Here is a 24,457-nt window from a genome sequence, read left to right on the forward strand (position 1 = left end):
CTGGCACTTAGCTATTAGCCTATTCCATGGTATCAGAATATAAGCCCCTCTTAGTCACAAATACAGGCACAGCTGAATAAAGGGCTACTGTGCATTGAGGACATCACTCAATTGAATCAGCTGTCCTATCAAATCTGAAAATGTAGCCTAATAGAAAAGCCTAATCTATAACTTTTGAGTGAACACCAAATCTGTGCAAAATGTAGTATGTCAATGGTTAGTCTGATTTGTGTACCAGTGAAGAGCACTTCAGAAAGAGCCACATCAATGCCAATAACCCCTCTGAAATTGTTCTCTGAATGACATCGGAATGCATACTTTTTCAGTATATACACACACCTTACCTAATAACTATTTCAAATGGCTATCCATAAAACATGTAAAAGTTAAATACATTTACAAGAGGACTATCAGTGAAGCCGTTTTCAAATAGGCATACAATAATAGAGGCTCCCTTTCTTATGGACAGAAGCCTGTAACAAATGAAGTTGTAACTGAAGACAAAATATCCAGGAGGTAAATAGATCTACAACAGCCTAAATAGAAACTAAAATCTAGTGAACATTCAGTCGTGATTGACTATGGCCTAGTATACATTTATGTTCTCATTCAAATAATGAGAACACTTTATAATTTAGGCTACCCACATTTAAGCTTACTAAAACCAATGTTGTCAACTGTTTCAAACGATGACAAATGCGTCTTTAAACTTAACTACATTGTTGCCAATGCAGAAAAAAAAGTTGAATAGCGCCTACTGGATATTTATTTGAATACTTCCCTTCAGCCACACATGCTGTTAACATGAGTAAATTACAGTTCTAAAACGTTTTAAAAAAGAATACGCGTTGCATGTTCAAATGGTGCAATGCAGTATCGACTAATATGACAAGGTCATATAACATTGTAACGATGGAACAAACATTGAAATCATGCATTTGTTCTTGGGGAAAAAGCCAATTAAACTTATTCTAGGTTGTATACATGTGGGTAAAGATGCAATAACATGGGCCTGAAAGTTCAGTCTTTAGTGTAACAAAATGCTAGCAAAATTAGGGTGTGGCTATTAAACAAGACCAAGGTCATTTGTTTGAAACTGGTACAAATCGTTAAAACTATGTAGCAAATGTGTCCACAGGCGATCAACCATGCTTGTCAAGGTAAACAATGAAAATAGATGTCAAAAAAGTTAAATAGATGATCGTACCTTGATGCATTGCTTTGAGTCGAACCTTCATCTTCTTGCTTTTTATTCTTATTCTTCATCATCGTTTTATCTTGAAAACGTTGGATTTGATGATCTTATGTGCTGGTATTTGCTGTCAAAAGTTAGAAGAGTGATGAACTATCATAAAAGTCCCATAAGATAGTTTCTCAGACAGTAAAATCCTTGACGTTACGAAATAAGACAACGTTGTGTTAGGCGTTTAAATTGGATATATATTAATATATAAATTATCGATGGATAAATGACAACTGATGACATCCTGTAATTAAAAACCCAAGTGTTGAGAATTACAATTAGATCCACCGACCGAGCCACATGCACTAATTCTAACTGCGTCATCAGACAAAGGACGACCAAAATGTGATAAATAAAAATTCAATCGATTGTAGGCATTATAAAAATGTAAACATACCTATTCCATGTACAGTAAGGTATAATGAAGTATTAGATTCACATCCGCAAAGTAGGCTATAGACTATATAATACTCATGACCCCAAAAAAAGGTATTAAAAATAAAAGTTGAATGAAAATAAACATTAGGGGGAAAAAAACATTAATAGGATATTGAAGCTTCAACACAAGTGATCGTGAGACGAAAGGCTAGAGCTCTTCACAGAGCACACGAAAAATGGAGGCGCGCCATGGCTGCCAGACCTAGGCAGAGAAGACAACGACTCGCGCATACACTCAGTAAAACCGATATACACGACGAAAAACGAATAAAAGCAGTAAACCTAATCTACTGTTCACTATAGTACTAGTTATTTTAAATTAAAATATTAATAGAGCGGCATATTCCAGCTTGATTTCATGAAAAGGGCTGACGAAAGCCCAATGAATTGTTCCCCTTCCCAAGGCTCATCCGCCATCTAGAGCTCCTTCCTAGCTCTGAAAGCTTTGCCTTTGATTGACGTTATTTCCATTTACCCCACACTCAGGTGATGTCCCAAAGTCCCACCCCCTTTATTTTGTATAAAAACGGCAAACCTATACTACATTTTTATTTCATAAAAGGTTGCTTCACTTCAAGAGGATAGCCTTTGCCAAAGTCATATCCATATATATTTTTTTATCAATAAGGGTTACATTTGTACAAAAATAATTAAACACTAAGACCCATCACTTCCTGCTCAGACAGGAAGTATGACTTCAGGAGCCATTTTAGAGGCAGAGCCTTGGCCACCATTTCAGTTCTTGCCAAAAGCTCTGTTTTAACTGTGTATTATGTAGAGCTATGTAGAAATGCAGAGTATTACTGTATGGATTAGCCAGCCCCTTCTCAATGGAATGTGTTGATCACTAGCAGCCATACCCTTTCATTTGACTTAAGTATTTTACAAAAAAATTATGTTTGCCAATTACGAGTCGGATTGTGAACACAGAACAGTCCTACAAAAAGTGTAGGAAGTAATAAAACTGGTCAAATAAATTAACCAGGGATATAAATGGTAAAAAAAAATTGCTACCTTGTTAAGTATTGCTCGTAATGGAGACAAGTAGCGTAAATGCTTGAGCAAAAAAAACTTTTGCGTAATAGGTGTAAAAGTCCAAAATAAAAAGTTGTGTAAACTATTATTTGCGTTTACCCGCCAATTCCCCCAATCTTATTTAAAGTTAGGAGGCCTAATTTAGCTAGCACTATTAAATGTCCATTTAGATTGTACAAGGCAAACGTATCATACCTTCCAGGAAACAGGAGTAAATCGGAAGCCCCAGAAAATACCAGAAACTTGATTACATTTGAGTAAAATTGATTCAGTTGGAGAGAATTTTCACATTTAGCGAAAAGACAGTAGTCTTGTAACATTCTTGGGTAGCATATTGATCAATGAAAGAAAGTCAGAATAGAGAAAATAGCAATTTTATTTAACATAAATAACATCCTATTAGGAAATCACAGAAGTAGAAAAGTAGTGTAACTGAATTCAGTAAAGGAAACCATTACAATATTCAAACAATTGATTCCAAAGAATTGCCAGCACATCCATCCAAAGCACAAGAGTCCATGTCAAAGTTTTCAAAGTTATTCCAAATGAGGCATCTTATCCAGTAAAATAAAATCCTGAAAAATCCAGTCAGCTTTTCAAAAATCCAATTAGCTCCCAAATCAACGCCGCCATCTTGATGACAAAGCAGTTGTCTCCACTTCAATGTCCAGTAGAACGGGGTCTTTAATGGAATTAAGAAAAAGGAAATGAGTCGAAAACCCCAATTACATTTAATTAATACTTCACTTTTGTCCTAACCCATCAGTTGGAATTTGCCTGCGAAAATAGCTTCAACACCACCACAAAAGATTCCGATTCCAATGCTCAATAGCTAGCTGAAAGTCGAGTTGGTAATAAAACCCAAAGTTAAAATGTCTGTATCATAGCAGTATGCAGTGACAAATATCACAATTCAAATAAATCCCCCCAAATCCAGAATGTTTATCTAAGAGCATTAAGGGCTGAATCCTTACTACCCATACAAATGTGTAATATGCAGACAGATTGGACAAAATGTGAATTTGAAGATTCAGCCCTATTCGCCCCAAATGACCTTGTGCCCATGATTTTCAAATATGAACTTTAAACAATTAAGGGAATATTTTTTGGGGGGGATGGAATACTAAAAGTAATGCAAGTCAGCAGTTCAAATTTCCACAAAAGCAATAATTTAAAACCTTTGGAAATCTATGATTCTCACAAGTGTTTTAACAATAAATCTAAAGTCAAATATTATTATGCTTTGTTCACCTGTTCCCAGGAAGTAGGAAACTCAAAACTACCCGAACGGGGAAACATTAGGAGTACAACGACTATTTCATACTTGGGTGCTCGTTATGATTGGTTTTGGATGTCGGAAACTCGCAATTACGTAAATTCTGGGAGCTTTCCAGAGGTATCCCAGTCCCAAATTTCCGATGATTCCGAGAGCACACGAACGCAGCATTATGCAATTTAATAGCAAGCATTCAACAAATTTTACAGCTGAATAATTTGAAAACAAGACAAAAACAGGAAATACAGGTGAAAGCTAAGCAAATGGAATGTTACAAGATGTCTGTTAATCAAAACATATTACAGATCAGTATAACTTATAATTTTAGCATGGATAACGTAAAGTAGTTATTTATATCTGACAAATCAAAATCGTTCATACAACCCATGGCTTGTGATCTACTTTTGAGATTACACTATGTTCATTAGAATAGATATACAATAAGGTGGTGACATTAATTTGATAGGATTTATTATTATTTTACTGTCAAGCTAGGCGAAACTACTTAAACTGCCCACTAGGGGGTTCACAGGAATCAAATTGAGCACACGCTGGCATGAGTTAATCTCATAATCCACTTTTGGCCAATTGACATTGATGAACTATTAGAGTTGTATCTAAACTACTGCTGCTTTATTTGTAACGAAACACAAAACTCCAACAATAGTAATCATGCATGGAGTTAAACTGCACAAAATATGCTAAATGTGCTTCCTCTGCATGCACCCTGCCTCAAACTTCCACACATGACCAGCAGAGATTCCACAAGGAAGAGAGGTAATCACAAAAATGAGAATAATAATTTTAATAAGAACGAGAATAATAAAAAGAGTTCTCAATCTATTACGCATTCACATGAGCCAAGAAAAAATAGAGGCAGGTTCCGACCCAAGATGTCAGTTCATGACCAACAAGTGAAAATAAAGTGAGGATTTTTGGAGGATCTTGCCAAGAAAACAACTGAATTATTACGAGAAACCATCTCATATTCAAAGTACAAGGAAATATCCATCGGGCCTTTAGTTTGAAGTTCTAATTTAGTGGACATGCAAAGAAATCCATTAGTAGAGGTGGGTTGGGTCTAATTAATACAGGATTATTTCACATCTAACCTTTTTACTGAAGAAAAAAAGACAGCATGGCCTAAGTGTGATCATTTGACGTTTAGAAAAGTGAAATTCCTCCCGAATAAGTCAGAAAATACTGAATCATAATGGTAGTAGTAGGTAGGTTACTTTATTATCCCAGATAGGAAATAGGTAGAATAGCATAATGCAGTAGTCTATGTATCATGTCAGAATACACTGACCAAGTGAAAAAAGGAGCTTCAATCTATTACGTTTAAAATTAAAGCTGATAATGAAAAAACAAACAAACAAAAAATACTGGAGGATAAATTTGGGCAGTTGTGAATAATTATAGTACATGTTGACCTGGCATAGGCCACAGGCAAGAGAAGAGTCAGGGAATATTTGAAAGTTGGAAGAAAGCTTCTTTAAGCATCAGGAGTTATCAACAATGTATGGCAACCTCCAGCTTCTAGGGGAAGTATGAGCATATTTGAAGTAAATCTTTAAAGGGCGAGTCCTTTACGCATCATACGCTAGCGTACCTGAAGACTTCGTCATTGAGCTTACTTTTGTTAGCATTGGCTGGCGAAACTAGCTCCAACTTCCTTCATACAGAGACATAAAAATGGTATCCACAAGTTCATTGGACGCTGGGTAAGTAGAAAAACAGAATCTCGCAGTATCCCTTTAAATCATTGTGATAAAATAGGATGCCCTTGTAACAGGGCTTCATATACCAAATTAAGAGATTAGTAACTTTAAACCATTTCAGCTTAATTTGAAGTGTCTGTTCAGTGGCATGTAACAATGAGTGATACAATTATAGCTTTCGCCATGCAGCAAAAAACAACAAAGGGGTAAACTTTCACTGGAATATACATATTTTAATAACACTGCAAGAAGAGGTAGAATGTCATGGTGGTAGATCTCTGTTGATCTCAATTGGTTAAAATCAGTTTTCCAAATTATACCACATCACTGGGAATCCTACTCCCCATTACCAATAAATAGGCCTAGCTTTGGATTGTTATGGATGTTAAAGATCAAGTGCTATGTTTAAGGCCCTGTGTTTTGGGCAAACATGACATGCCTGGATTTGGAATTTTATGTAAAAGTTGTTACTTCAATGTTATTAAACATAACTTAATGTTTTTCTAAGAAATCGATTTAGTACAGAGTATTGACATTACATATACGGCAGACATTTGAAGAAACATTCCATTTGTTACAGCACACAACACAGACTAGACTTACATAGCTGTCTTCTTACTTCATGGGGAGGGAATGGAACAGGCAGTCAGTCTATGTCTTGATTCTGTAAGGGATAAAATGAGAAATTAGGTGACCATCAAATACACCAGACCACGAGTTGTTTCATGAATACTCACTCATACTGACCAAATATTAGAAAATGTGGTCTCTCGGAATGGAGTTCCTCATCTAGGTTTTTACTTGAATACCATTTTTGCAAACCAAAATACAAATTCCCCGAAATGTGATCAGGTTTCCTAGTGCTATGCATTTTGCTCAGTTCAAGTAGTGCAGAATTATAAAAAAAATATGGGTTCCTGACTTTAAAAAAAATCTATGACCCCCCCAAGATGCCATTACAAAATTCTGCGACCCTAGTCTACGAGTTGGGACATTATATTACACCTTTCACCTTTTCAACCAAACAAATAATTTACAGATTTTCATCAAACATGTGTGTGTATTATCAATTATTATGATAACCATTCTTCATATTAACAGAATACAACATGGCATCTTCTTGATTGGTAATATTGTCAATTTGACCAATTTAGCAAGCTAGCTAGCTAACTTATTAACAACTTTAGTTAGCTTATTAGTATTACTTACTACATTAACTCATCTCATTCAACCTGAAACCTTCTAACTGATAAAGAACCTGAACAGACTTAAGCCATATAGCAATTTAACTGGTAAATACTAGCTTCCAAGGAGCACTTGAACACAAGGATAATACTACTTTTAGGATAACGATCATACATTTTAGGCCTAGGCTAGATTGAGTTGAGCCAAATTAATAGGCACATTATTAAAAGCCCTTTAATTCCCAATGTTCTTTACTTGTCTGAGATCATTTCTTTACTTACCCATTGGCTAGCTAGCCATTTTTTTCGTACTGATGTATGAATGTCAGTTAGTTCTCCCAAAAAGGATAAATAGCATTTTTTACAAGCACTTAACAGAGACCTTAGCAGAGAATCAAATTCCAAAAATAAGTCAACGCACAAAATGTGAACGTAACATCATCTGCGAAGATTTGAAGCAGCGTCGTGGTAGCAATAAGAGCTAACTTTTATAGTGAATAATATTGCCCTCTTGTGGTCTTAACAATCATAACACTGCTCACAAGTGTGTTCAGCGATATTTTTAACGTATTTATTCATTGTAAGAAATGTTCCTATTTCCTCTTCTTTTCAAGTATTGAATGGGCACAGACTAAATAAATGCCAAGTGAGTACAAAATGCAAATGTTACAATGTAGTGTTAGGATACACTGTAACACACACCCATATAATATTTTACATGGAAGAGATGTTATTCAAAATGTGTTGTTTTCAGGTTATATCTTCTTCTCAGTCTTTAATTAAAAGCGAACACTTTATACTTACAAGTCTTGATCATTCCGATCCCCCTAGTCATCGATTTGGTGGACCACCCGGATGACAAACCTTCAAAAGTACAAATACAAAAAGTGAAAACAGGCCAACAGCACAACCTATTGGTTAGTCTAATATAGCAGTCAGGAGAAACGTACTTGCTAAATTAAACATACGCACTGTTAATAATTAATAGTCATAAAATGCCATCACAAGCTCAGTTTATTACACAAACCTACCATTTTTCGAGTATCAAGACTTCGGTATTCTTCTTAACCCCCATTCTTCAAACTTCAATGTTTCCTGAAAAAAGAAATATACATGTTAGATTACAATGATTATGTCACAAAATCTGGCAGAATGCCATACATTGTCTGATACAAGAGATTCTATACATCTGTACAGAATTTCATATTCTAAATGTTACTACAAATACTACAGAGGCAACCATATACTCGAGCAACTAATAATTCATTTGTGATCTAAACTCATTTGCAGAAGGCAACTTATAACCATTTACATTTTACGAATACATGCTTGTCCTAAAATACTATACTTTCAACTTGAAATATGCGTTGTGGCCATTTATCCAACAATTTTTGTATCAAAATGAGTAAGAATTGTTCATGGAACACAAAGATTAAACCGGCAACCAATTTATGACCACAATATAGCAGCTGATCAATGATACCTTATTTAAATATAGTGTCCCTAAACATGGAAATCTTGAGACTTGCCTGAATCAATATCTCAGCATCAGGGACCTTTATATTAAGCTATAATAAAGATGATAACAGAGCATCAACTTGATTACATTAAATATCCATGAAACAAATCTCATCCTCACTGTATGGACATATTTCAATAACCTGGTCAGGATAGCATTAAGTAGCTTTTGTGTCTTGGAAAAGGGTGTATTTCTTAATAATTCCTCTATGAAATCTGATCAAGTGAATCGTTCTGTATTTGTGAAGTGTGAAAAACCTACTCCCATAACTACTAAAATAATAACCCCAAAAATATTTATGGAATTATTTCAGAGACTTTTATTTCCATTCTGTAACACAAAGAGTTAAAAGCCAACACCCTATTTACAATTTTTTGAAAAATAGCTTATATATGCTCAAGACGTTGCAGTTAAATTTAAACATACAACTTGTGTTATGTGTAATGAAAGAGCAACATTATCGAACATATTGTTTAACTTCAAATTTAACTTAATAATTTTAACTACTGTTAAAATGAGCTGAAATATTAAGTTAGCCATAACTATACCTGTCTGGAATGTTTTCCAGCATGTAACACCTAAACCTGGCAATAAAGCCTTTTCTAACAGATATATTTATTTGTATGGAAAAACATCGAAATGCACTATATAATAGAACATCCCTTGAAATCACAATATAAAGCTTCATACTTTCATCTTACTCTCAACCCACTTAAATCTACATTTATTGTTAAGGTGTAACGTTACTCAATTTAGTTAATTATCTGTCAATTTCAGACAAGGGCATTTGCCCTTTCAAGGACAAAGCACATTTTAAATGCGTAGGTTCTAGAACTCGAAAGTGTACCGAATAATAATGTTACTTTGTATTTGACTTAAATTAACGCAACACATTTTTTCTTTCTCCTATTCATCCCACGAATTAGAATTTCAACCACACGAACATTAGGTCCGAATATTTTATTTGTATAATTCTTAACCGGGAACACACCATGGCCATTTTTACAACAGACCGTAGAACCCTCGCCCTTTCCACCATATTGCCACATCTTCTAAACGCGCCTTTATAGGGGAAAACTGTTTCTGTTTTTTAGTTTCTTACCCACATGTGAGAAGGGCGCTATCCCCCGTCTTCTACCCGCGCGACCGCCGCATTTCTTGCAGATTTTCGTCATTTTATCGGGATCTTCACCCTGACAGTTGTACGTCTCTGCCATTCTGTGCTGGATGCTGGTCTCTTCCGTCTGTCCTTCTCACTGGGTCTGCAAGAACTGTTATCCTATTCAATAGCTCTGCCCCCTCTTTTTCAACGTAAGCGCACACAACTTCCTCTGAAACACACCAGCATCCTGGGTAGCAAGCAGAGCCTCTACTCTTAATGGTTTAGATAATTACTATAAAGCGATTTATTGAGGAAAATATGCAACATTGTGGCTCGACATTTATTTTATACACTTTTCTGAAATGTATCAAATGTTAAAACTAGGAGATACATTGCGGCAACATTTCCCTTGTATTGTCCAAAGATCTATGCTCAAAGGTTTACTGTCTGTTTTGCATTTAATGTTTGTTCTTAAGAAATGTTTTGTGTTTATGAGGCAAGATGTATAAACCAACTTCATTGGTGAAATAGTTTAGTTTTGAACATTAAACAATGCTGAAGTTGTGTTTTACTACCTCCTGTCCTGTATTTCATTAAATTTCAGTACACTTATTTCATCACGTGTTGCATAGCTAAAGGCTATTCAATTAAATAGTTATAGAACACAGTAGATATGTCAAAATCTACCAGTGTCAAACTAATATAGACTACCACATTTGTAATTGTTTGCCTATAATATGTTGATGTAATTGCTTGAATTGATAATAATTTGTATTAATATTACAAATAATATGCATGTAAGAACCAATTGTATACAGATACAATTGAAGAATGTCAGGGAGAGACCATAATGGCGTTGCTTTGTGGGAAGCAGCAAAAACACATACGCCATTTTGAACTTACTGTTCAGTCCTCAGTACTCCACCCCATCACCGACCAATAAGATGTGAGCGGAACAGCTTCGGCTGTTTTGCAGTGGAAGATTTCCTGGAAAAATATCCACAGCCTAGCAACAAGAGTTGTAAACCCCCATTCCCATGAAAAACGGCACCCGTCGTTCCCTCATTGGACAGATCACAGAAACTTATTTGCACAGGAAAAACAAAATGGTGCCAGTTGAACTAGAAGTTACCCTTCACTATAGACCTGGGATCAGATTACCCTACCCAAACTGGGGGGGAAATATCTTATCCTGTATCAGTAGTTAGGGGCAAGTTCCACCTCCTGCTAAAATGCAGAAAGACACATTGTGATTTGTGATGGGCGAAAAGAGGATATATTAATGCAACATTGATCAAACTTGTTGTCATTGTTGAACATGACAAAATATTGCTTTTCTTTTTTTAACAGCCCATAAAATCATAAAGGTTGTAATTGGTTACACGTGCTTGCTTACACATGCTCTAGAACTAAAGTAGTGCCAGTTGATATGCCCATTTATGAAGTTCATGGTCATTTTAACTGCAACGTTTGTATTGTATTAGACAGAGAGTAGACCACCGTTTCCTGTCAGTAGAATTTTGCTGTAGCCCTTATTCACTGGTTTGAATAACAGGTATCCAAGCAACAGTAACCAGATCTACTAATTTTCTGTGTTGGCGTCCGATTTACAATTCCTGCCGAACAGACAACAGATCTGATTTTTTTTAAACAAATATAGAGTTGTATTATTTTGATAAAACAAGTAGTGTGTCAGACAAAGAGTAATTGTTGTTATAAAATGAATACATTAAAAAGCAGCATTTGACAGCTCATACTCAATAGTTAGGCTCCTTTAGTCCAATATTGGGCTAACGTTACTCCTTAGTCCAAGGACCTTACATGTCTGTTTAAAGGGTGATTTGGCTCTGGAAGCCAAAGCTGCCAAATACTGCAGCTAAACGTGAATCGATTCTCAATTGCAGTAAGGTTCTAGAAACATAAATCCCTCTACTTTCATATAACATAAAACTAATTTCACAAATGCAAAATACACACACTGTACAACAGAGGAGGCTGGGTGGAGGAGCAACAGGAGGACAGGCTCATTGCAATGGCTGGAATGGAATAAATTGAACGATATCAAACACATCAAATATAAGGAAACCACATGTTTACTCCATCCATTACAATGAGCCCGTCCTCCTATAGCTCATCAACAAGCCTCCACTACCGTACACTGTTTTAACAGTTTCAGCAGACAGTATTCTTCAGTGACAACACCTTTGTGGCGTCTGTCTACCGTTTACACACAGGTGTTCGGAGACGCAGATAGCGCTGTAACGTGGAAATATGGCAGTGTGGGAACCCTAACCCTGCTTACGAACAGTCGGGAAGCAAAGGGCTATGCTGATCCCAGTGTCATGGTGATTAAATGCCGCCATCTAGTGTATATTAGAGCGCAATTGGTTGTAGATGCTCTCATTTAATTATGTGTGGTCAATAACCTTCATATTTTTGTAGAAAACAATGCATCAGCTTGTTTACAACAGTGGAGGCTCCTCAGAGGAGCAAGGGGAGGACCATCCTCCTCAGTGAATTTCATTTTTCATTTTTTTTGTAAAACAGAAAAAGTTATCCATTTAAGATAAAACTATACAAAATATATTTGTCACCAAATAATTGATTACAACACACTGTTTTGCAATGAAGGTCTAAAGTAGCTTCAACAGCATTCTGTAGGGTAGCACCATGGTGTAGCCGGAGTACAGATAGCTTCCGTCCTCTTGGTACATTGACTTCAATACAAAACCTAGGAGCCTCCACTACTAGGATTACTTACTTCAAGTTGGACGAGGGGTTCTTCTTCAATGAGTCGGATGCGAGGGATATACTACGGACACCCGACCAGGCCCAGATCCCCGTGATTCACTGGAAAAGGAAAGTAGGTTTCGCGGAAAGAGATCAGGATGCCGTGTGAGGATCAGGCGACGAGTAGCTAATCTGCCCTTGCCATCCGTTCTGCTAGCTAACGTTCAATCGCTGGAAAATAAATTGAACGAACTGAAAGCATGTATATCCTACCAACAGGACATTTAAAACTGTAATATCTTGTTTCACCAAGTTGTGGCTGAACAACGACATTAAGAACATACAGTTGGCAGGTTATACACTATTGGCAGGACAGAACACCAGCCTCTGGTAAGAGACAGGGCGGGGGCCTATGCATATTTGTTAACAATAGCTGGTGCACGATATCTAAGGAAGTGTCAGGGTTTTGCTCACCTGAGGTAGAGTATCTCATGATAAGCTGTAGACCACACTATCTACCTAGAGAGTTTATCTGTATTTTCCGTAGCTGTCTACATACCACCAGAGACCGAAGCTGGCACTAAAACCACACTCAATGAGCTGTATTCCGCCATAACCAAACAGGAAAACGCTCATCCAGAGGCGGCGCTCCTAGTTGGACTTAAATGCAGGGAAACTTAAATTAGTTTTACCTAATTTCTATCAGCATGTTAAACGTGCAACCAGAGGGAAAACAATTCTAGACAACCTTTCCTCCTCACACAAAGATGTTTACAAAGCTCTCGCTCGCCCTCCATTTGGCAAATCTGACCATAAATCTATCCTGCTGATTCCTGCTTACAAGCAAAAATTAAAGCAGGAAGCACCAGTGACTCGGTCTATAAAAAAAGTGGTCAGATGAAGCAGATGCTAAACTACAGGACTATTTTGCTAGCACAGACTGGAATATGTTAACCATGGCAAAGTGACGGGGAATATGGCAGAATACAAACAGAGCAGTCTTTCCCTCAGCAAGGCAATCAAACAGGCAAAACGTCAATATCGAGACAAAGTGGAATCACAATTCAACGGCTCAGACACAAGACGTATGTGGCAGGGTTTACAGACAATCATGGACTACAAAAGGCAAACTAGCCACGTCGGGGACACCGACGTCTTGCTGCCAGACAAGCTAAACACGTTCTTTGTCCACTTTTAGGATAACACCGTGCCACCAACGCGGCCAGCTACCAAGGACTGTGGGCTCTCCTTCTCCGTGGCAGACTTGAGTAAGACTTTTAAACATGTTAACCCTCGCAAGGCTGCCGGCCCAGACAGCATCCCTAGCCACGTCCACAGAGCACGCCCAGACCAGCTAGCTGGTGTGTTTACGGACATATTCAATCTCTCCCTATCCCAGTCTGCTGTCCCCACATGTTTCAAGATGGCCACCATTGTTCCTGTACCCAAGAATGCAAAGGTAACTGAACTAAATGACTACTTCTGTCATCATGAAGTACTTTGAGAGACTAGTCAAGGATCATATCACCTCCACCTTACCGGTCACCCTAGACCCACTTAAATTTGCTGACCGCCCCAATAGGTCCACAGACGATGCAATCATCATCACACTGCCCTATCCCATCTGGACAAGAGGAATACCTATGTAAGAATGCTGTTCATCGACTACAGCTCAGCATTCAACGCCATAGTACCCTCCAAGCTCATCATTAAGCTTTAGGCCCTGCGTCTCAACCCCGCCCTGTGCAATTGGGTCTTGGACGTTCTGACGGGCCACCCCCAGATGGTGAAGGTAGGAAACAACATCTCCACTTCGCTGATCCTCAACACTGGGGCCCCACATGGGTGCGTGCTCAGCCCCCTCCTGTACTCACTGTTCACCCATGACAGCGTGGCCATGCATGCCTCCAACTCAATCATCAAGTTTGCAGACGACAACTGTAGTAGGCTTGATCACCAACAACAACGAAACAGCCTACAGGGAGGTGAGGGCTCTCGGAGTGTGGTGTCAGGAAAATAACCTCTCACTCAACGTCAAAAACAAAGGAGATGATCGTGGACTTCAGGAAACAGCAGAGGGAGCAACCCCTATCCACATCGATGGACAACAGTGGAGAAGGTGGAAAGTTTTAAGTTCCGGGGTACACATCATTTCGGGGTACACATCACAGACAAAACGAAATGGTCCACCCACACAGACAGCGTGGTGAAGAAGGCGAAACAGCGCCTCTTCAACCTCAGGAGGCTGAAGAAATTTGTCTTGTCACCGAAAACGTTCACATGCTTTTACAGGTGCACAATTGAGAGCATGCTGTCGGGCTGTATCACTTCCTGGTATGGCAAATGCACCGCCCACAACCGCAGGACTCTCCAGAGGGTGGTGCGGTCTGCACATTGCATCATCAGGGGGCAAACTACCTGCCCTCCACGACACCTACAGCACCCGATGTCACAGGAAAGCCAAAAAGATCAAGGACAACAACCACCCGAGCCACTGCCCGTTCACCCCGCTACCATCCAGAAGGCGTGGTCAGTACAGGTGCATCAAAGCTGGGACCGAGAGACTGTAAAACAGCTTCTATCGCAAGGCCATCAGACTGTTAAAAAGCCATCACTAGCACAGAGAGGCTGCTGCCTATATGCAGACTTGAAATCATTGGCCACTTTAATAAATGGAAAACTAGTCACTTTAATAATGTCGCTTTAAACAATGTTTACACATCTTGCATTACTCATCTCATATGTATAAATGTATTCTATACTATCTATTGCATCTTAGCCTATGCTGCTCTGACATTGCTCATCCATACATTTATACACATTCTTATTCCTTTACTTAGATGTGTGTGTATTAGGTTTTTGTTGTGGAATTGTTAGATATTACTTGTTAGATATTGCTGCACTGTCGGAACTAGAAGCACAAGCATTTCGCTACACTCGTAATAACATCTGTTATCCATGTGCATGTGCATGTGACCAATACAATTTGATTTTAAGAGTGTACTCTGGGAAAAGGGGAAGAAACAAAATTGGGCTCAGGTGTACAACTTACTCACTGAGATCAAATCAAATGTATTTATATAGCCCTTCTTACATCAGCTGATATCTCAAAGTGCTGTACAGAAACCCAGCCTAAAACCCCAAACAGCAAGCAATGCAGGTGTAGAAGCACGGTGGCTAGGAAAAACTCCCTAGAAAGGCCAAAACCTAGGAAGAAACCTAGAGAGGAACCAGGCTATGAGGGGTGGCCAGTCCTCTTCTGGCTGTGCCAGGTGGAGATAACAGAACATGGCCAAGATGTTCAAATGTTCATAAATTACCAGCATGGTCAAATAATAATAATCACAGTAGTTGTCGAGGTTGCAGCAAGTCAGCACCTCAGGAGTAAATGTCAGTTGGCTTTTCATAGCCGATCATTAAGAGTATCTCTACCGCTCCTGCAGTCTCTAGAGAGTTGAAAACAGCAGGTCTGGGACAGGTAGCACGTCCGGTGAACAGGTCAGGGTTCCATAGCCGCAGGCAGAACAGTTGAAACTGGAGCAGCAGCACGGCCAGGTGGACTGGGAACAGCAAGGAGTCATCATGCCAGGTAGTCCTGAAGCATGATCCTAGGGCTCAGGTCCCCCGAGAGAGAGAAAGAAAGAGAGAAAGAGAGAATTAGAGAGAGCATACTTAAATTCACACAGGACAAGACAGGAGAAGTACTCCAGATATAACAAACTGACCCTAGCCCCCCGACACATAAACTACTGCAGCATAAATACTGGAGGCTGACACAGGAGGGGTCATGAGACACTGTGGCCCCATCCGATGATACCCCCGGACAGGGCCAAACAGGAAGGATATAACACTTTGCCAAAGCACAGCCCCCACACCACTAGAGGGATACCCTCAACCACCAACTTACCATCCTGAGACAAGGCCGAGTATAGCCCACAAAGATCTCCGCCACGGCACAACCCAAGGGGGGGCGCCAACCCAGACAGGAAGATCACGTCAGTGACGTCAGTGATTCAACCCACTCCCCTCCTAGGGACGGCATGAAAGAGCACCAGTAAGCCAGTGACTCGGTTCGAGGCAGAGAATCCCAGTAGAGAGAGGGGAACCGGCCAGGCAGAGACAGCAAGGGCGGTTCGTTGCTCCAGAGCCTTTCCGTTCACCTTCACACTCCTGGGCCAGACTACACTCAATCATATGACCCAATGAAGAGATGAGTCTTCAGTAAAGACTTAAAAGTTGAAACCGAGTCTGCGTCTCTCACATGGGTAGGCAGACCATTCCATAAAAATGGAGCTCTATAGGAGAAAGCCCTGCCTCCAGCTGTTTGCTTAGAAATTCTAGGGACAATTAGGAGGCCTGCGTCTTGTGACCGTAGCATACGTGTAGGTATGTACGGCAGGACCAAATCGGAAAGATAGACAGAGCAAGCCCATGTAATGCTTTGTAGGTTAGCAGTAAAACCTTGAAATCAGCCCTTGCCTTAACAGGAAGCCAGTGTAGGGAGGCTAGCACTGGAGTAATATGATCAAATGTTTTGGTTCTAGTCATGATTCTAGCAGCCGTATTTAGCACTAACTGGAGTTTATTTAGTGTTTTATCCGGGTAGCCGGAAAGTAGAACATTGCAGTAGTCTAACCTAGAAGTAACAAAAGCATGGATGAATTTTTCTGCATCATTTTTGGACAGATAGTTTCAGATTTTGCAATGTTACGTAGATGGCAAAAGCTGTCCTTGAAACAGTCTTGATATGTTCGTCAAAAGAGAGATCAGGGTCCAGAGTAACGCTGAGGTCCTTCACAGTTTTATTTGAGACGACTGTACAACAATCAAGATTAATTGTCAGATTCAACAGAAGATCTCTTTGTTTCTTGGGACCTAGAACAAGCATCTCTGTTTTGTCCGAGTTTAAAAGTAGAAAGTTTGCAGCCATCCACTTCCTTATGTCTGAAACACAGGCTTCTAGCGAGGGCAATTTTGGGGCTTCACCATGTTTCATTGAAATGTACAGCTGTGTGTCATCCGCATAGCAGTGAAAGTTAACATTATGTTTTCGAATGACATCCCCAAGAGGTAAAATATATAGTGAAAACAATAGTGGTCCCAAAACGGAACCTTGAGGAACACCGAAATGTACAGTTGATTTGTCAGAGGACAAACCATTCACAGAGACAAACTGATATCTTTCCGACAGATAAGATCTAAACCAGGCCAGAACTTGTCCGTGTAGACCAATTTGGGTTTCCAATCTCTCCAAAAGAATGTGGTGATCGATGGTATCAAAGGCAGCACTAAGGTCTAGGAGCACGAGGACAGATGCAGAGCCTCGGTCTGATGCCATTAAAAGGTAATTTACCAACTTCACAAGCGCAGTCTCAGTGCTATGATGGGGTCTAAAACCAGACTGAAGCATTTCGTATATATTGTTTGTCTTCAGGAAGGCAGTGAGTTGCTGTGCAACAGCTTTTTCAATTTTTTTTGAGAGGAATGTTAGATTCGATATAGGCTGATAGTTTTTTATATTTTCTGGGTCAAGGTTTGGCTTTTTCAAGAGAGGCTTTATTACTGCCACTTTTAGTGAGTTTGGTACAAATCCAGTGGATAGAGAGCCGTTTATTATGTTCAACATAGGAGGGCCGAGCACAGGAAGCAGCTCTTTCAGTAGTTTAGTTGAAATAGGGTCCAGTATGCAGCTTGAAGGTTTAGAGGCCATGATTATTTTCATCATTGTGTCAAGAGATATAGTACTAAAACACTTAAGTGTCTCTCTTGATCCTAGGTCCTGGCAGCTGAGCTTTGGAGGAATACGCAGATTTAAAGAAGAGTCCGTAATTTGCTTTCTAATGATCATGATCTTTTCCTCAAAGAAGTTCATGAATTTATTACTGCTGAAGTGAAAGCCATCGTCACTTGGGGAATGCTGCTTTTTAGTTAGCTTTGTGACAGTATCAAATATACATTTCGGATTGTTCTTATTTTCCTCAATTAAGTTGGAAAAATAGGATAATCGAGCAGCAGTGAGGGCTCTTCGATACTGCACGGTACTGTCTTTCCAAGCTAGTTGGAAGACTTCCAGTTTGGTATGGCGCCATTTCCGTTCCAATTTTCTGGAAGCTTGCTTCAGAGCTCGGGTATTTTCTGTATACCAGGGAGCTAGATTCTTATGACAAATGTTTTTCGTTTTTAGGGGTGAAAATGCATCTAGGGTATTGCGCAAGGTTAAATTGAGTTCCTCAGTTAGGTGGTTAACTGATTTTTGTCCTCTGACGTCCTTGGGTAGGCAGAAAGAGTCTGGAAGGGCATCAAGGAATCTTTGTGTTGTCTGAGAATTTATAGCATGACTTTTGATGCTCCTTGGTTGGGGTCTGAGCAGATTATTTGTTGCGATTGCAAACGTAATAAAATGGTGGTCCGATAGTCCAGGATTATGAGGAAAAACATTAAGATCTACAACATTTATTCCATGGAACAAAACTAGGTCCAGAGTATGACTGTGACAGTGAGTAGGTCCAGAGACATGTTAGACAAAACCCACTGAGTCGATGATGGCTCCGAAAGCCTTTTGGAGTGGGTCTGTGGACTTTTCCATGTGAATATTAAAATCACCAAATATTAGAATATTATCTGCTATGACTACAAGGTCCAATAGGAATTCAGGGAACTCAGTGAGGAACGCTGTATATGGCCCAGGAGGCCTGTAAACAGTAGCTATAAAAAGTGATTGAGTAGGCTACATAGATTTCATGACTAGAAGCTCAAAAGACGAAAACGTCTATTATTTTTTTTGTAAATTGAAATTTGCTATCGTAAATGTGAGCAACACCTCCGACTTTGCGGGATGCACGGGGGATATGGTCACTAGTGTAACCAGGAGGTGAGGCCTCATTTAACACAGTAAATTCATCAGGTTTAAGCCATGTTTCAGTCAGGCCAATCACATCAAGATTATGATCAGTGATTAGTTCATTGACTATAACTGCCTTTGAAGTGAGGGATCTAACATTAAGTAGCCCTATTTTGAGATGTGAGGTATCACGATCTCTTTCAATAAATGGCAGGAATGGAGGAGGTCTTTATCCTAGTGAGATTGCTAAGGCGAACACCGCCATGTTTAGTTTTGCCCAACCTAGGTCGAGGCACAGACACGGTCTCAATGGGGATAGCTGAGCTGACTACACTGACTGTGCTAGTGGCAGACTCCACTAAGCTGGCAGGCTGGCTAACAGCCTGCTGCCTGGCCTGCACCCTATTTCATTGTGGAGCTAGAGGAGTTAGAGCCCTGTCTATGTTGGTAGATAAGATGAGAGCACCCCTCCAGCTATGATGGAGTCCGTCACTCCTCAGCAGGCCAGGCTTGGTCCTGTTTGTGGGTGAGTCCCAGAAAGAGGGCCAATTATCTACGATTGAGTTGTGAGACTCTGCTGTAGAGCTCATCACTCCCGCTAACTGGGAGGGGGCCAGAGACAATTACTCGATGCCGACACATCTTTCTAGCTGATTTACACGCTGAAGCTATGTTGCGCTTGGTGACCTCTGACTGTTTCATCCTAACATTGTTGGTGCCGACCTGGATAACAATATCCCTATACTCTCTACACTCGCCAGTTTTAGCTTTAGCCAGCACCATCTTCAGATTAGCCTTAACGTCAGTAGACCTGCCCCCTGGTAAACAGTGTATGATCGCTGGATGATTCGTTTTAAGTCTAATACTGCGGGTAATGGAGTCGCCAATGACTAGGGTTTTCAATTTGTCAGAGCTAATGGTGGGAAGCTTCGGCGTCTCAAACCTCGTAACGGGAGGAGTAGAGACCAGAGAAGGCTCGGCCTCAGACTCCGACTCGCTGCTTAATGGGGAAAACCGGTTGAAAGTTTCTGTCGGCTGAATGAGCATTCCTACAGCATTTCCCTCCAGAAGCCATGAGAAAGTTGTCCGGCTGCAGGGACTGTGCGAGGGGATTTATACTACTATCTGTACTTACTGGTGGCACAGACGCTGTTTCATCCTTTCCTACACTGAAATTACCCTTGCCTAACGATTGCGTCTGAAGCTGGGCTTGTAGCACAGCTATCCTCGCCGTAAGGCGATCGTTCTCCTGTATATTATGAGTACAGCGACTGCAATTAGAAGGCATCATGTTAATGTTACTACTTAGCTTCGGATGGTGGAGGTCCTGATGAACCATATCCAGATAAAGCGTCCGGAGTGAAAAGGTTGAATTTTAAAAAAAGTTGTGAGGGAAAAACAAAAAATATAAACGGTAATTAAAAAGTAAAAACCGTAAAGTTGTCAGGTAGCAAAGTAAGGTTGGCAACAAAATGCACAGCAACACGTAAACAAGATGATCTTGGTAATTATACAGATCGCCTGTAATCCCTGTTCACCCATGACTGCATGGCCAGGCACGACTCCAACACCATCATTAAGTTTGCAGACGACACAACAGTGGTAGGCCTGCTCACCGACAACGACGAGACAGCCTATAGGGAGATCAGAGACCTGGCTGGGTGGTGCCAGAATAACAACCTATCCCTCAACGTAACCAAGACAAAGGAGATGATTGTGGACTACAGGAAAAGGAGGACTGAGCACGCCCCCATTCTCATCGACGGGGCTGTAGTGGAGCAGGTTGAGAGCTTCAAGTTCCTTGGTGTCCACATCAACAACAAACTAGAATGGTCCAAACACACCAAGACAGTCGTGAAGAGGGCACGACAAAGCCTATTCCCCCTCAGGAAACTAAAAAGATTTGGCATGGGTCCTGAGATCCTCAACAGGTTCTACAGCTGCAACATCGAGAGCATCCTGACTGGTTGCATCACTGCCTGGTACGGCAATTGCTCAGCCTCTGACCGCAAGGCACTACAGAGGGTAGTGCGTACGGCTCAGTACATCACTGGGGCTAAGCTGCCTGCCATCTAGGACCTCTACACCAGACGGTGTCAGAAGGCCCTAAAAATTGTCAAAGACCCCAGCCACCCCAGTCATAGACTGTTGTCTCTGCTACCGCATGGCAAGCGGTTCTGGAGTGCCAAGTCTAGGACAAAAAGGCTTCTCAACAGTTTTTACCCACAAGCCACAAGACTCCTGAACAGGTAATCAAATGGGTACCCGGACTATTTGCATTGTGTGCCCCCCCAACCCCTCTTTTTACACTGCTGCTACTCTCTGTTCATCATATATGCATAGTCACTTTAATTATACATTCATGTACATACTACCTCAATTGGGCAAAACCAACAAGTGCTCCCGCACATTGGCTAACCGGGCTATCTGCATTGTGTCCCGCCACCCGCCAACCCCTCTTTTACGCTACTGCTACTCTCTGTTCATCATATATGCATAGTCACTTTAACCATATCTACATGTACATAGTACTACCTCAATCAGCCTGACTAACCGATGTCTGTATGTAACCTCGCTACGTTTACAGCCTCGCTACTGTATATAGCCTGTCTTTTTTACTGATGTTTTATTTCTTTACTTACCTATTGTTCACTTAATACCTTTTTTGCACTATTGGTTAGAGCCTGTAAGTAAGCATTTCACTGTAAGGTCTACACCTGTTGTATTCGGCGCACGTGACAAATAAACTTTGATTTGATTGGTTTCACTTGTGACAAACTGTTTTTTTTTTAAAAGCTACCCACTGACATCTTTCTAAGAAAAACAAAATGCTAGGTGAAGACTTGATACAATGACCAGATATTTGGATGTCTAGCTTGCTAAAATAATGTGGGCCCAAATATTGCATTTGTATAGATTTCAGACAGCTACATGCAGCTATCTGAGTGAGAATACTAGTGGTGCTTTCAAGACAACTGGGAACTCGGAAAAGAAAGAGGTCAAGTCATGGCGTCAGTGATCTTCAGGTCGGAAAGTCAGAGCTCTCGAAAGATGCCCAAGTTTCCGACTTGGAATTTCAAGTTGGATGACAGTTCAAAACGATTTTTCCGAGTCAGAGTTCCCAGTTGTTTTGAACACACTGAAGTCTGACATTTTCAGGTTCCCAATTGTTGAACGCAGCATATGCTATTCTTCAAAATCCACACATCATCAAAAGGGTCATACAAGGATAGTTAACCCAAATTATGAAATTATTTATTGGTTTCCTTACAACCTATGGACAAGGTATGACAGCAATCTATACTTTATCTTAGTTGTTTTCCTGGCACTGTTCCCACATGCCAACGTTTTAGCATTTGTGACACAAATACAATGACATAGGACTGATAAACATTTATCACACATCATGTTCAAATAATCAGTGAATTGAATGGGTTTTGTGCTACAAATGATCAAATGTCAGCATGTGGAAACAGTGCCAAGGAAACTAACCCAATGCATGGATTGCAGTCATACCTTGTCCATAGACTGCTTACAGGGTAAGGAACCCAATGTGTAATTTGGGTAAAATATCCCTTTGAAGACATTTCAATAGATGTACTCTCAATATAAGGCTCCCTACTGATGGGGCACACACAATACTCAGAATGTTATGTTTATGTCACCTTTAATGAATGCATGAAAAGGAAAATGTCCAGACTCCCTCTGTCCTGCAAGGCTCCAGCATCATGAACAATGGCAGACCAACACACACCAAACAGGGCTCAGTCTTCCGGCAGTAGATCATCCCCATTCTTTCTTCCCTGCAAGCATTCCAAATGAAATCAAAAGATTGTAGGCCACACCTTGACAGAACTAAGGTATAAAGAACTGGAGACAGCGTCCAAAATTTCTGACCGTTGTCTTCAACATAATCTACTCACGTTCGCATAGGCCCTTCCGTGGGGTCTTCACTAGTTGCCACAAAGTGAGAAGGCCCGCCTACTCAACCAATCAAATGAGGCAGTGTGATGTGTATGCCCCCACCCAGTTTACAGGGGCAGACGAGGGACATTCATTTATTTTATCTAGTTATCCAGAAATGATTTGGTTATTTATTAGCTATAATAAAACCAACCGTTGTAAATGCAAAGTGGTAATCAGATGTCTTATTCAAGCTTAGCTTGCAAGCGTATCATGATTTTTGTCCTTACTAATAGTTACTTGTATTAACCCAAAATAGGTTTACTCCAATATCTCCATTGTTTTTAAAATGGCATGCAGACAAACAAATCGACACAACTTGATTTGATTTTGATTTTCAAATACAAATAGTAATCCACAAGTAAAACGTACACAGTTTCACAGAAATTTGCTTATTTAAGATTGAACTTCAATCCTATTACTTTATTTGACACCTAGGCACTTATTTAACTTAACATAGCCTTGCAGTCTACCTTTTTGGTATTTTGTACCAGTCTCTGTACAAAAGCATGGTCTTCAAGTTATGGAAGATGGCTAACCATGTAATAAAACTAATTGATTGGACTCAGTGTAAGGGGAAACTCACCACCCTAACTCCACTTACATACTCTTATTTTATTGACCCATCCACCCCTCTCTTTGGAGGACAAAAGTAACTTTGTTTCACACTTGTTTTATACAAATATTTAGTTACATATACATTATTCATACATGGTATTTTTATACACAGTATTACATGATAGGAATACAGTTTGATATACACATTGCACCTAAAGTGGTACTCATTACATACTCTTGCAATAAGTGCCATGGGATCTTTAGTGACCACAGAGTTATGACAACCTTAAAGTGCCACCTTCTTAAATTATTTATTTTATTTCACCTTTATTTAACCAGGTAGGCTAGTTGAGAGAACAAGTTCTCATTTAAACTGCGACCTGGTAAAGAATAAGCAAAGCAGTGCAACACAAACAACAACACAAAGTTACACATGGAATAAACAAACATACAGTCAATAATAAAATAGAAAAAGTCTATATACAGTGTGTGCAAATGAGGTAAAATAAAGGAGGTAAGGCAATAAATAGACCATAGTGGCAAAATAATTACAATATAGCAATTAAACACTGGAATGATAGATGTGCAGAAGATGAGTGTGCAAGTAGAGATACTGGGGTGCAAAGGAGCCAAAAAATAAATAACAGTATGGGGATGAGGTAGATGGATGGGCTATTTACAGATGGGGTATGTACAGGTGCAGTGATCTGTGAGCTGCTCAAACAGCTGGTGCTTAAAGTTAGTGAGGGAGATATGGGTCTCCAGCTTCAGTGATTTTTGCCATTCGTTCCAGTCATTGGCAGCAGAGAACTGGAAGGAAAGGCAGCTAAAGAGGAATTGGCTTTGG

General features: G+C 39.9%; 1 protein-coding gene across 5 annotated transcripts in view; it reads right to left on the reverse strand.

Moving 5' to 3' along the window:
* Positions 1-23,107, reverse strand: part of chd2 (chromodomain helicase DNA binding protein 2) — a 46,148-nt gene extending 23,041 nt beyond the window's left edge. For 3 of the 5 annotated variants that reach the window (XR_011668038.1, XM_071343334.1, XM_071343331.1), the window contains exons 1-8: positions 23,013-23,107; positions 22,755-22,892; positions 9,519-12,368; positions 7,929-7,992; positions 7,702-7,761; positions 6,317-6,377; positions 1,641-3,398; positions 1,208-1,319 (exon numbers count right to left, since the gene is read on the reverse strand). Coding sequence is in view for 4 of the 5 variants with exons in the window: in XM_071343334.1 (XP_071199435.1) it covers positions 1,208-1,269 (62 nt within the window). In the remaining variant the exon portion in view is untranslated. Of the gene's footprint in view, positions 1-1,207; positions 3,399-6,316; positions 6,378-7,701; positions 7,762-7,928; positions 7,993-9,518; positions 12,369-22,754; positions 22,893-23,012 lie in introns of all 5 variants that reach the window. The other 2 variants (XM_071343333.1, XM_071343332.1) reach the window with 2 other exon arrangements.
* Positions 23,108-24,457: the final 1,350 nt, after the last annotated feature.

Source organism: Salvelinus alpinus, chromosome 15, assembly GCF_045679555.1.
Source record: "Salvelinus alpinus chromosome 15, SLU_Salpinus.1, whole genome shotgun sequence".
NCBI lineage: Eukaryota > Metazoa > Chordata > Actinopteri > Salmoniformes > Salmonidae > Salvelinus > Salvelinus alpinus.